The 13,637-nt window shown below is 37.0% G+C and overlaps 3 protein-coding genes across 3 annotated transcripts; 2 read left to right on the plus strand and 1 right to left on the minus strand.

Moving 5' to 3' along the window:
• Positions 1-4,790: 4,790 nt before the first annotated feature.
• LOC137253975 (thioredoxin, mitochondrial) lies at positions 4,791-5,660 on the plus strand. The gene is made up of 2 exons (XM_067791585.1): positions 4,791-5,152; positions 5,232-5,660. The coding sequence occupies exons 1-2, from the start codon at positions 4,962-4,964 to the stop codon at positions 5,476-5,478; spliced, it is 438 nt and encodes a 145-aa protein (XP_067647686.1). The 5' UTR covers positions 4,791-4,961; the 3' UTR covers positions 5,479-5,660.
• Positions 5,661-5,679: 19 nt separating this feature from the next.
• On the minus strand, positions 5,680-6,368 carry mRpL23 (mitochondrial ribosomal protein L23). The gene is made up of 2 exons (XM_067791583.1): positions 5,940-6,368; positions 5,680-5,876 (listed from the first exon to the last, which is right to left on the minus strand). The coding sequence occupies exons 1-2, from the start codon at positions 6,231-6,233 to the stop codon at positions 5,718-5,720; spliced, it is 453 nt and encodes a 150-aa protein (XP_067647684.1). The 5' UTR covers positions 6,234-6,368; the 3' UTR covers positions 5,680-5,717.
• A 3,690-nt stretch (positions 6,369-10,058) lies between these two features.
• On the plus strand, positions 10,059-13,292 carry LOC137251853 (nucleolar MIF4G domain-containing protein 1 homolog). Its single transcript, XM_067786752.1, has 2 exons — positions 10,059-11,042; positions 11,101-13,292. The coding sequence occupies exons 1-2, from the start codon at positions 10,154-10,156 to the stop codon at positions 12,789-12,791; spliced, it is 2,580 nt and encodes an 859-aa protein (XP_067642853.1). The 5' UTR covers positions 10,059-10,153; the 3' UTR covers positions 12,792-13,292.
• Positions 13,293-13,637: the final 345 nt, after the last annotated feature.

A 13,637-nucleotide genomic window follows, 5' to 3' on the forward strand; every position in this document is an offset into this window, starting at 1 on the left:
AAGGAGATATTTTTCTAACAAGTAAGGAAGGCTAAGTTCGGGTGTAACCGAACATTACATGCTCAGCTGAGAGCTTTGGAGACAAAATAAGGGAAAATCACCATTTTGCAAAATTAATTTTATATAAGGTGCCACGGTTTTCAAACTTTTGTTGATTTGTAGACATAGAGGGGGTCCTAAAAATTACCAAAATGAAATCCGCAGCTATAGGAAACTCTTAGTTTATGAAATATAAGCTTTTTAATTTCCAAATTTAGTAAAATTTCAACTTAAGTAGTGCACTTAAAACTCTGGTCGCACATGTCGATTGCGGTACCAAAAGACACGTACTTGTGTCAAGATTCAGAATCCGAAAGCAGAAACTAAATTTTTTATCTCGTTTAAAAGTTATTCGCGAAAAACCCGTCGGTACTATTGTCGCTTTTTTCGTTGTTGCAATTAAACAAACGAAAAATATGAAGATGGTGAATAGTGTTGCCAGCTCCGCAACAATTGCCGTCTTACAGTGAGTTTTACAGCTCCGGCTCACGCTCAATTCTCACGGGAATGCTCTGGATCATTGAGAGACTTGAGAAGCAGATGTCGTGAAATTTTCGCACACGTGAAATGTGATGGGCAGATGTCGCCGCTGTTTTCCATTTAATGCGGCAGTTACCCACGAACGTACGTAGAAAAAACGTGTCAGCTGACACGACCTATCTTATGAGTGTGCAATGTAAACGAAAACTCACCGACGTGCAACGCCCGTACGTACGTAGCCCGGAACGTAGAAATCAAAACAATTTTGATTTTTTCCGTAAGAACGTGTCAGCTGATCGCTCTCTCACTAGACAGAGTTGCCTAGTAAACTTTTGTGCGCTACTTTTTGACCGTTTGCAATTTTATGCAAAAAAGCCTAATTAAAATTTGAAAAATTGTGGAAATAATTCGAAATAATTATGTAAAAGTGCTGATTATAAATATTTAATCTATTTATCCTTATTTAATATGTATTCCGGCCTTTTACAATATCAAAAATTAAATTGGAAAAAGTTGATGTTTCCATAAGCATACATGCAAAATGGTAAATGGCAACAGTGCTTATCTGTAAACAATACACACACAAATATGTTATGTACATGTACACAGACGCACACATTGATTCCTACGGGCTTGAGAGTTCGGTCAAACGTGCTTCGTACGACAAACGTCCTGACGTACGGCACACGTCGGTGGGTAACTGCCGCATTAGTCATACGGCGAAAGGCTAAGCAGCGACACCTATTTTTGAAAATGTAGGTGTATTAAAGGCCGCGTTGCCAACCTAAAAAGAAGTAATTAACAAATTATCTGGCTCACAAATTGAACCAGACTTCTATCTGGATTTATCTGGCTCAAATCGTTGTTGTTGCATTTACATGCAAAATTATTTATCTGGCTCAGGATTTTGCCACCGGATGATAGCAAATATCTTTTTATCATGGTAGAACATTATAAGGTTGTGGCACGTCGACATAAATGCAAACAAACATACACTATCAATGTATTTTGGCCCTAAGTGCAGACAGAATACATACATTTGTCAAATTAAAATAATTTATATGAGTATCGGTAGTGGTGTTTATGGTGAGTTCAACCGTATAATTTTTTTTGGTGCAAATAATAACTATAGGAGTAATTCCACGTCAAAAGGTACGCAGAAGGGTGCACTACGCAGAAGGACATCACCGTGGCGGTAGCCACGGTTATACCACAAACCCTAACTTGGCATGGCGTAGCCCAGGGTTTTTTTTTATAAGCGTGGCCGAAGGCCGCCTATGCCGAAAGGTGTTGCACGCAGAATTAAAATTAAAATTTAAAAAATTTCCACCAAAAAAGATCTTTTTCAAATTTTTGGTAAATGAAGACTAGAAAAGTTAAAGATATATATACACCAGATGAAAGGTATTTTTATAAGTTATTTCTCGATTTTTTAATTTTTGAAATCCATCCACTAGTTTCGGAGATATTTTGATTTGAAAAATTCATAATTTCGCATTTGACATGGAATTACCCCCAAACCTTTCATTTGCACCAAAAAAGAAATATGCCGGTGGAATCAGCATAAAAATCTCTATAAAGTCCGATAATTTTTTTTTTTTGACAAATGTATGTATTCTGCACTTAAGCCCCTTTTTCCAAATTCTTGTCATAAAAAAATTTTAATATTTACTTAAAAATCTCGCGTTTCGGTAAATTAAATACATTAATTTCAAATTATTCAGAGAAGTACAAAAACAACATACATTGATAGTGTATGTTTGTTTGCATTTATGTCGACGTGCCACCACATTATAATGTTCTACCAAGATAAAAAGTTATTGTTGCGGAGCTGGCAACACTATTCACCACCTTCATATGTTTTTGTTTGTTAAAATGCAACAACGAAAAAACGACAATAGTATCGACGGGTTTTCCGCGAATAACTTTTAAACGAGATAAAAAAAATATAGTTTCTGCTTTCGGATTCTGAATCTTGACGCAAATACGCGTCTTTTGATACCGCTATCGAAATGTGCGACCCGAATTTTAATTGCAGGACTTAAGTTAAAATTTTACTAAATTTGGAAATTAAAAAGCTTATGTTTCATTAACTAAGAGTTTCCTAGAGTCGCGGATGATAATTTTGTGATTTTTAGGACCACCTCCACCCCTCGAAAAAAAAAGTTGGAAAATCGTGGCACCTTATTCAAAATATTCCCCCTTAGTTCTATAGGTGGACGCCTTTTCGAGATATCGCAATAAGGGTGGACCAGGGGTGACTCTATAATGTGTTTGTACGATATGGGTATCAAATTAAAAGTATTAATGAAGGTTTTAAAAGGGAATAATCCTTAGTTGTATATGTGAAGGCGTTTTCGAGATATCGACCAAAATGTGGACCAGGGTGACCCAGAACATCTTCTGTCGGGTACCGCTTATTTATTTATATATGTCATACCACGAACAGTATTCCTGCCAAGATTCCAAGGGCTTTTGATTTCGCCCTGCAGAACTTTTTCATTTTCTTCTACCTTATATGGTAGGTGTCACCCATTTTACAAAGTTGTTTCTAAAGTTATATTTTGCGTCAATAAACCAATCCAATTACCATGTTTCATCTCTTTTTTCATATTTGGTACAGAATTATGGCATTTTTTTCATTTTTCGTAATTTTCGATATCGGAAAAGTGGGCGTGATCATAGTCGGATTTCGGCCATATTTTATACCAAGATAAATTGACTTCAGATAAGTAAGTGAACTAAGTTTAGTTAAAATATATCGTTTATTGCGCGGAGCGGAGTACCGCCCATTTTGAAATTTTCTTTTATCTTTGCATTTTGTTGGACCATATCATTACTGGAGTCTAATGATGACATAATTTACTTTTATACTGTAAATATATTAAATTTTTTGTTAAAATTTGACTTAAAAAAAAATTTTTTTTTTAAGTGGGCGTGTTCGTCATCCGATTTCGCTTATTTTTATTTAGCACACATATAGTAATAGGAGTAACGTGCCTACCAAATTTCATCATGATATGTTAAACAACTGCCAAATTACAGCTTGCAAAACTTTTAAATTACCTTCTTTTAAAAGTGGGCGGTGCCACGCCGCTAATTTATTTATATATGTCATACCACGAACAGTATTCCTGCCAAGATTCCAAGGGCTTTTGATTTCGCCCTGCAGAACTTTTTCATTTTCTTCTACTTAATATGGTAGGTGTCACCCATTTTACAAAGTTTTTCCAATTTTCTATTTTGCGTCATAAGGTCAACGCACCTACCAAGTTTCATCGCTTTATCCGTCTTTGGTAATGAATTATCGCACTTTTTCGGTTTTTCGAAATTTTCGATATCGAAAAAGTGGACGTGGTTGTAGTCCGATTTCGTTCATTTTAAATAGCGATCTGAGATGAGGGCCCAGGAACCTACACACCAAATTTCATCAAGATACCTCGAAATTTACTCAAGTTATCGTGTTTACAGACGGACGGACGGACGGACGGACATGGCTAAATGAATTTCTTTTTTCACCCAGATCATTTTGATAAATAGAAATCTATATCCATCTCGATTAGTTTATGCCGTTACGTATTACCATTATGCGAACAAAGTTAATATACTCTGTGAGCTATACTCAGCTGAGTATAATAATGTAATGACCTCCGTATTTGAAATCCCGGCTCACGCTCACTTCTCACGGGAATGCTCTGGATCATTGAGAGACTTGAAAAGCAGATGTCGTGAAATTTTCGCACACGTGAAATGTGATAGGCAGATGTCGCCGCTGTTTTTCATTTAACTCATACGGCGAAAGGCTAAGCAGCGACATCTATTTTTGAAAAAGTAGGTTTATTAAAGGCCGCGTTGCCAACCTAAAAAGAGGTAATTAACAAATTATCTGGCGTAACCATACCCATATCCATAACCATCTTCAATGTGATCGATTAATGGTACCTTAACCTAAAAATCGTGAAAATTTCATAAAAATGAAGAAACGAAAAAAATTACAAACATATTACAAAAAAAAAAGTCTCTTAGTCATTACGTATCAAAAACAATGAATAAAATCTACATAAGGTATTACATTCACCAACTCAAATATGGATATGGCGAGAAACCAAAAACCAATTGGTGGCTATGGTATGGTTATGACGTTAGCGTTATGGTAAAGCACCATTAATCGATTACATTGATTCCTATAAGGTAGGTTCGATCAGCTGTTTTATCTGTTATGGTGATATGGTTTTGTCACCATTAATTGGCCCTTTACTTCGGACACGAAAACTCTATTCATCCACCCAAATCAGCTGTTCGATATTTTCGAGTAATTGGAGAATTCGTAATTATAACTTTTTTCGGCTTTTTTAAACAAAATTTCTTGTGCAACTAAGGATTCCAGTTTCAGACTTCGAAAATATATAAAAACGAAAGCAGCAGCAATCAATATATAAAAAATGTTTGCAACAAGACTTACAAATTCGGGACGCCAATTGGTACAACCATTGCTACGAGCAAAACAGAATCCAATTCGCGCTGTCAGCACAACACTGACCAACCGAGAGATCTTTCAGGTGCAAAGCGCTGAAGACTTCGATAAAAAGGTCAAGAAAAGCGATAAACTAGTAATAGTGGATTTTTTCGCAACGTAATTACAGACATTCAAGAATTAGTCATATTTTTTTGTTATATAAGAACAAATGTACTTCCATTATTTTCCTTCACAGATGGTGCAATCCATGTAAAATGTTAACACCGCGCATTGAAACGGTTGTTGGTGAAAAAGATGGTGCCATCAAACTAGCAAAAGTCGACATTGATGAACACAGCGAACTGGCGCTCGATTATGATGTTGCCGCTGTACCAGTATTGCTTGTAATGAAGGAAGGCAAAGTTGTGAATCGTATGGTTGGCCTACAAGATACAGACAAAATACGTGCTTGGATTGATAAAGCTGTGGAAGAAGCAAAGTAAGCCGCAAAAGAAGCTTAATCAGATTACTATTGTTTTCTACTAAGTAGCTCATAAAATGTTTGAAGTACCTTTTTACAATTGCAAGTAGTTTTAAAGCCTACTTTGAAAAAGATATGCTTTATAAAATTAATGGTTTGTTAAGGTAATGCATTAAATGGTTCCGCAAATCTTATAAAAAAGTATGATGAGCAGTTTGAGAAATATTTTCGGGATAGTTTTTATTATTATACACTATGTAATTATATCGAAAACCAGCCAGGTGTACCTGCGCGCTTCTTGTTTCGATCCAGGAATCGCTTGAAGCCTTCCTTGGAATCATCCAAAGACTTTTCATCTGACTCCTTTTTCTCCTGGCGGTCTGCAAACATATCTGGGAAAGTAAATTCCTCGGTGCGTGGCTGTAAAAGCAGTTAATTCATTTTAATTACAATACATTTTGTAGCTCAAATCGATGGTTTTACCAATGTTACATAAGCAATCTTAACGTCGTCCTCTTTAGTCACATAGCCATGCACTTGATCTCGTTTTGTTTTACCCAATTCAATACGTGTACGCACATCCACCACCGGCAATTTGTAAATCTTTTCTAAATAATTCTGTACATCATATTTGGTCATTTGCATAGATACTGAAAATGTGGCGACATTCTTTGGTTGCTCTTCAGTTGGACGTATCAGCTTCATCCAAAAGTTTGGCAAAAATATGCGCAGCTGTGGATTTCCGCGTTGATAAATAGGATACCAACGTGTGGACATTTTGTTGTTTTTTACAATTTAAAGTTAATTACTAAAACTAAAATTGGTTAAATGCTACTACTTTTAGCAAAATGCCGTATTAGATCAGCTGTGCGGCTGTCAAATGGAAAAATGTGATAAAAACGAACAGTACTCTGTTTTTTTTTTTTTTTGACTGCGCTTTGTTTACGTATGAAACAACAAACAAAATTGGTGAGGTTATTTCCTGTCTAAACTTTATGAGATAAGTTCGGGAGTGACAGTGTACGAACTTTTTGACACTACTAGAGAACACACAGAGATATACCCGCGGTAGGTAAGCCTGTCGTAAGATGTGACTAAAGCTGGAGACATTGGTTACCGATACGGTTACCGATAAAGCACCAATGTCTCCAGCTTAAAATACCAAATTGATTCAAGGGTTTGTGTGGCGCAACCCTCTCAATGGGTTGCCAGCGCAATATATAGCTTCTCCAACTCAATTGTCGGTAATTCCTTACGACAGCATGACACTGCTAATACGCGTCAAAAAATATCGAGAGGAGTGTCAAAAGACGCGTATTAATCTCGACAACAATAATCCGAAGGCGGAAAAGAAACAGGTAATAGTCTAGTTGAGGGGTCGACTGCTAATACGCTACCAAAAATATCGAGTGAGGTGTCAAAAGACGCGTATTAATCTCGAGAACAATAATCGGAAAAGAAAAATTTTATCTCTGTCCGGAGATATTTGCAGTTGAAGTTGGCGATTTCCATGTGGTTGTTGTTGTGTTAGTACCCACAAAAAAATTTGTGCATCACCGTGGCGGTAGCCACGGTTATACCACACACCCGGACTTGGCATGGCGTAGCCCAGGGTTATTTTTTATAAGCGCGGCCGAAGGCCGCCAACGCAGAAAGGTGTTCTGCGCAAAAATTTTATGGATCCGACCCCCGGTTTCGGAGGTACCCGCGGGTCTTTTTTCGGTGTTTTGTTAATATCTTTTGAACGCGTTAAAATTTTTATTTGCCTTCGGATTATTAATACTGATATCAAGACGCGTCGTTTGACACCTCTCTCGATATTTTTGGTAGTGTATTAGCAGTCGACCCCTCAACTAGACTATTACCAAGAAACATTTTATCTCTGTCCGGAGATATTTGCAGTTGAAGTTGGTGATTTTAATGTGGTTGTTGTAATGTTGTAGTACCCACAATAAAATTGTGAACATAAGTGTTTTGTGCGGATATAATTTTGGTCTCCAAACCGGCGTTGGACCCAATCTGCGCAAAAATACTATGGCTACCACCCCTGGTTTCGGAGGTACCCGCGGGTCTTTTTTCGGGTTTTCGTTAATATCTTTTGAACGAGTTAAAATGTTTATACCCAGTTGAGCAGAGCTCACACGATAACTTGAGTAAATTTTGAGGCATCTTGATGAAATTTAGTATGTTGGTTCCTGGGCGCTCGTCTCAGATCGCTATTTAAAATGAAGGATATCGGACAATAAACACGCCCACTTTTTCGATATCGAAAATTTCGAAAAACCGAAAAAATGCGATAATTCATTGCCAAAGACGGATAAAGCGATGAAACTTGGTAGGAGGGTTGACCTCATGACGCAGAATAGAAAATTAGTAAAAATTTTTGAAAATGGGCGTGGCACCGCCCACTTTTAAAAGAAGGTAATTTAAAAGTTTTGCAATCTGTAATTTGGCAGTCGTTGAAGATATCATTATGAAATTTGGCAGGAACGTTACTACTATTACTATATATGTGCTAAATAAAAATTAGCAAAATCGGATGAAGAACACGCCCACTTTAAAATTTTTTTTTTTTAAGTAAAATTTTAACAAAACATTTAATATCTTTACTGTATATAAATAAATTATGTCAACATTCAACTCCAGTAATGATATAGTGCAACAAAATACAAAAATAAAAGAAAATTTCAAAATGGGCGTGGCTGCGCTCTGTTTCATTTAGTTTGTCTAGAATACTTTTAATGCCATAAGTCGAACAAAAATTTACCAATCCTTCTGAAATTTGGTAGGGGCATAGATTCTATGACGGCAACTGTTTTGTTTGAAAATGGGCGAAATTGGTTTGAAGCCACGCCCAGTTTTTATATACAGTCGACCGTCTGTCCTTCTGCTCGGCAGTTAACACGATAACTTGAGCAAAAACCGATATATCTTTACTAAACTCAGTCCACGTACTTATCTGAACTCACTTTATCTTGGTATAAAAAATGGCCGAAATCCGACTATAACCACGCCCACTTTTTCGATATCGAATATTACGAAAAATGAAAAAAAAATGCCATAATTCTATACCAAATAAGAAAAAAGGGTAATTTGATTGGTTTATTCACTTTGTAAAATGGGTGTGAAACCTACCATATTAAGTAGAAGAAAATGAAAAAGTTCTGTAGGGCGAAATCAAAAGCCCTTGGAATCTTTTTAGAAATACTGTTCGTGCTATTACATATATAAATAATTTAGCGGTACCCGACAGATGATGTTCTGGGTCACCCTGGTCCCTATTTTGGTCGATATCTCGAAAACGCCTTCACATATACAACTAAGGGCCACTCCCTTTTAAACCCCTAATTAGTGCCTTTAATTTGATACACATTCTTGAGTCACCCCTGGTCCACTTTTATGCCGATATCCCGAAATGGCGTCCACCTATAGAACTATGGCCTATTCCCTTTTAAAATACTTTTTAATACCTTCCATTTGATACCCATGTCATACAAACACATTCCAAGGTTACCCTAGGTTCATTTTCCTACATGGTTATTTTCCTTTATTTTGTCTCCAAAGCTATCAGCTGAGTATGTAATGTTCGGTTACACCCGAACTTAGCCTTCCTTACTTGTTTTTTTCCGCCTTCGGATTATTAATAATAATGTCAAGACGCGTCGTTTGATACCTCTCTCGATATTTTTGGACGCGTATTAGCAGTGTCATGCTGTCGTAAAGAATTACCGAACTGTCAACCTCACCTACCCGTGGTGAAGCCTGGTTCACTAACAGCCGAGGCGCTGGCGACCCCGAACACCTCATTTATCTAGGGGGTGGAAGGGCGGGATGGCCTCCCAAGTTTCATGTGGTCATACCAAATCGTGGTAAAAGTCTAGTTGAGGGGTCGACTGCTAATACGCTACCAAAAATATCGAGAGAGGTGTCAAAAGACGCGTATTAATCTCGAGAACCATAATCCGAAGGCCGAAAAGAAAAATTTTATCTCTGTCCGGAGATATTTGCAGTTGAATTTGGCGATTTTCATGAGGTTGTTGTTGTGTTGTACCCACAAAAAAAATTGTGCATCACCTTGGCGGAAGCGTATACCACACACCCGGTTATTTTTTATAAGTGCGGCCGAAGGCCGCCAACGCAGAAAGGTGTACTGCGCAAAAATACTATGGATCCCACCCCCTGCTTCGGAAGTACCCGCGCGTCTTTTTGCGGTTTTTTGTTAATATCTTTTGAACGCATTAAAATTTTTATTTTCCGCCATCGGATTATTAATACTGATGTCAAGACGCGTCGTTTGACACCTCTGCCGATATTTTTGGTAGCGTATTAGCAGTCGACCCCTCAACTAGACTATTACCCCGGAATGTAACGGATCTACATTGGGCAAAGGACCACCAACATCGATAACACTCCCCAAGGCCTTTGGGAAGTGTCCTTATCGCTGCAACAACAACAACACAGGAAAGTGGTGAACATTTTCACTTAAGTAGGGATCTACCAAAAACTCATAATTGGGAATATGTTCTCTAGTTGTATGGAAAATAATCAAACAGAATCAATCAGCTGTTGTTTTTCCCAAATTCACCTTGATTAGCAGCTGTTTAGACAACAACAAGAAGCACGTGTTTTGCTCAATCAACAGCTGTTTTGAAATTACGATTTTGTGATTTCAGTGGGATTAGAGGAGCTCCTCAAAAATGGCAAAAATTGTGAAGAAAAAGGGCAAATCAAAAGGTTCAACGAAAAAACTCACACGCAAAGAACAAAGGAAACAAAAGGTGCAACACAAAAAGGAAAACAAACGGCTGTTCTTCTCAAGTAAAACCAAAGGTGCAGCAATAGTGGCTGAAGCAAAAGCCACTAACACTGCCAACGATTCCCAGCAGTCAAGGAAAGCAAAAAAGAAGAAAACCAAAAAGTTGAACAAAAATATAGCACCCGAGGACATCCCCCTGGAAGAGTTAATTGCTGGCAATGTAGACTCTGATAATGATGAATCTATTGCATCTGATTTTTCCGATGCCGAAGTGGATGCGCTTATGCCAGCAAAGATTGCGAAACGTGAAGCTCGAACGCTACCACAAGAGGGAACAAAGAAAAAGCAAAAACAACACCAGCCCACACGTTCCGATGCCGGGCAACAAAGACGACGAGAATTGAAACAACAAAAAGATTTGGAAATGGTTGCACGAAAACACAGAATAAAACAGTTACTGCAAGAAAATGAAGAAGAAGATCGGTTAATATCAAAGTTGGAGAAGAAATTGAAGCTCAATAAAACAAAGGATAAAAATCGGTTGGTACGTAAAATGTTTAGCGATGGTTTGGATTATGCGCTAGAATTATGTATGGATGATGAAGAAGAAAAACGGAAGCTTGAGTTGAAAGCAAAGAGGAAGGATGAGCAGCAAAGACAAAGTGAAAGCGGGTGGAGTGATGAAGATGGATTTGGTGAGGAAGATGAAGAGATGTTGGGAGGAGAGGAGGATTTGGGTACCGAAAGCGATTACAGTGAAGGAGATAATGAATGTGAAGAAGATACAATGGAAGCTTTGATGGAAAGTGGGTCTGAGGAAGAAGAAGAGTGTGAGTAAATACCTATACAATTAATATTGAACGTAATAAAAAAAATTTGTTTTAATAGTCAAAGAAGATATTTATGGCAGAAAACGTGACAAGGATGGCAATATAATAAAAGAGAACGCGGCGCCTGAACCCAGCACAACCACAACTGCACAACTAACACAAAAGTATATACCACCACATCAACGTGCACTACTCGCTGCCAAAGACAAATCTAATAATAAACAAACGCAGATGTTGGAACGTTTGCGCAAAAACTGCAAAGGCTTACTCAATCGTCTATCAGAGGCTAATCTGCACAAAATCGCCACAGGCATTGAGGACTTGTATATGAAAAACTCACGCTATAATATGAACGAAACTTTGGGTGCTCTTTTGCGTGAGGCCTTACTCGCACGCACCATGGCCAATGAACGTATGATACAGGAGCATATGGTTTTGTTAGCCTTTTTGCATGCACAAGTAGGCAATGAAATTGGTGCACATTTCCTACAGCTCTTTGCCGAACAATTTGATGCAAATGTTAAAGAAATACACATGCTAGCTGTGGAAGACAAGCGGTTGAATAATTTAGTGCTCGTACTCGCTTACATGTATATATTCAAAATGTATGAACATCGTTTGTTGCTAGAGATCATCGAACGCTTGGCGAATAACTTGTGTGAAAAATCTATAGAATGCTTGTTGCTCATCTTCCAATCAGTAGGTTTCAAGCTACGAAAGGATGATCCACTTGCATTCAAAGAAATGATGGTAAGCGTACAACGTAAAATTGCAGAAGCACCGTTGGAATTGAAAGAGAATTTGCGTCTCAAGTTTATGGTTGATACATTAAATGCTGTCAAAAATAATAATAATAACAAAATTCCACAATTTGACCCTGAGCTAGCAGAAAATTTGCGTAAGCGCCTGAAAGCTATGTTACGCAATGATAAATATGTAACCACTCTGAATATAACTATGGATGATTTATTACGCGTAGATCAAGTTGGTAAATGGTGGGTGGTCGGTTCGGCATGGACTGGAAATATCAATGATATTAATGCTGCAGCAAAGCAAGCAAAAGATGAAGCCAATGCTAACGAACAGCGTTACTCTGAAAAATTGCTCAAATTAGCAAAGAAACAAAAAATGAATACCGAAGAGCGTCGTAATATATTTTGTATCATAATGGGCGCAGAAGATTATGTAGATGCTTTTGAAAAAATTTTACATTTAGCGTTAAAAGATCAACGCAGCATAGCTTATGTACTTATACATTGTGCGTTGAATGAGAAGCGTTCCAATCCTTACTATGCGCATTTGGCACTAAAATTTTGTCATTATAATCGTAAATTTCAATTGGCTTTTCAGTTTGCTTCATGGGATCGCATTAACGATATTGAATCGCTGACAAAGTATCAAGTAAAAAACCTAGCAAAATTCTTGCAACATTTAATATTGCATGGTGGGCTGCAATTATCGGTGTTGAAGGTGGTTAATTTCTTACAATTGGACAAATCAAGTTTCATTTTTATGAAAGAGATTATTGTGAGTTTGCTGCTGAGTGCGCAGGAAGCGGAAATTTATCAAGCATTTGAACGTGTTGCGAAAAACTCTAAGCTGGCACAATTCAAAAATAGCGTACGACTATTTATACAACATTTTTTGTTGCAGCAAGAAAGTAAGCTGAAATTGAATGAAGAACAGCTGGATTTGTTGAAAAAACGTGCAGATTATGTTGACAACATATTAGCCTATGTAGATTTGTAGATTTTTTTTTGTATAGCTGATCATTAATAAGACTACATTTAAGACATTTTAAGTGATTAATAAACATTTATGTGAATAAACCCAACAAACAGAGTAACCGTAATGTAAGTTTATAAAAAGTTTTCTCAAACAAACATTACAACCCGTTGATTTTTTGTTTACAATTTTTTTAAAAATAAGCGCGTGGTAATCGAAACGGCTCGTTGCTTTTAAACTTATAAATGTAAACTTATACAAAATTTCTTAAAGAAAGCTTATTATAAATGGTTCAAAACTTTTTGTTTGTTTGTTTAATGGTGTGTTCAATTTATACTTATTATTTAAGAATTCATGAGCTTAACACCGGCTTATAATAATTTAATATTCAATTATTATGGTTTTCTAAAGAGAAACTGAAAAGGAAGAAACATTTACTTTTTATAAATTATATTTTTTTATTTCAATTATTTCAATAATATTAACAAATACATAATATATGTAAATATATGAACTAATTCTGAATTTCATGCATACATTAAATGAAGAATGGCTACAATTCTAATGGGTTGTTGGATAATCCAAGAAACGGTTTAAATGCAGCCATTCTCTCTTACCCACATAGCATATGGAAGATTGATTAAAGTATAAATCACCACAATGAGACATTTTTGACTCCTTTTGACGACTAAAAACTGTTTAATCAATTCTGCGATCAAAAGAAGACTCGAAATTGACTCCCTCTTATGAGGCGAAGTCACCCGTCACTTACCCCCAGAGTGGCGACGTCTCCCCTTATGCACTTCAGAATTCTGCAGGTAAACTGTAATGGACTAACTGGGAAGATTACGGAGATAGTCGATTTCATGA

This window comes from Eurosta solidaginis, chromosome 5, assembly GCF_040869045.1.
Source record: "Eurosta solidaginis isolate ZX-2024a chromosome 5, ASM4086904v1, whole genome shotgun sequence".
NCBI classification, from domain to species: domain Eukaryota; kingdom Metazoa; phylum Arthropoda; class Insecta; order Diptera; family Tephritidae; genus Eurosta; species Eurosta solidaginis.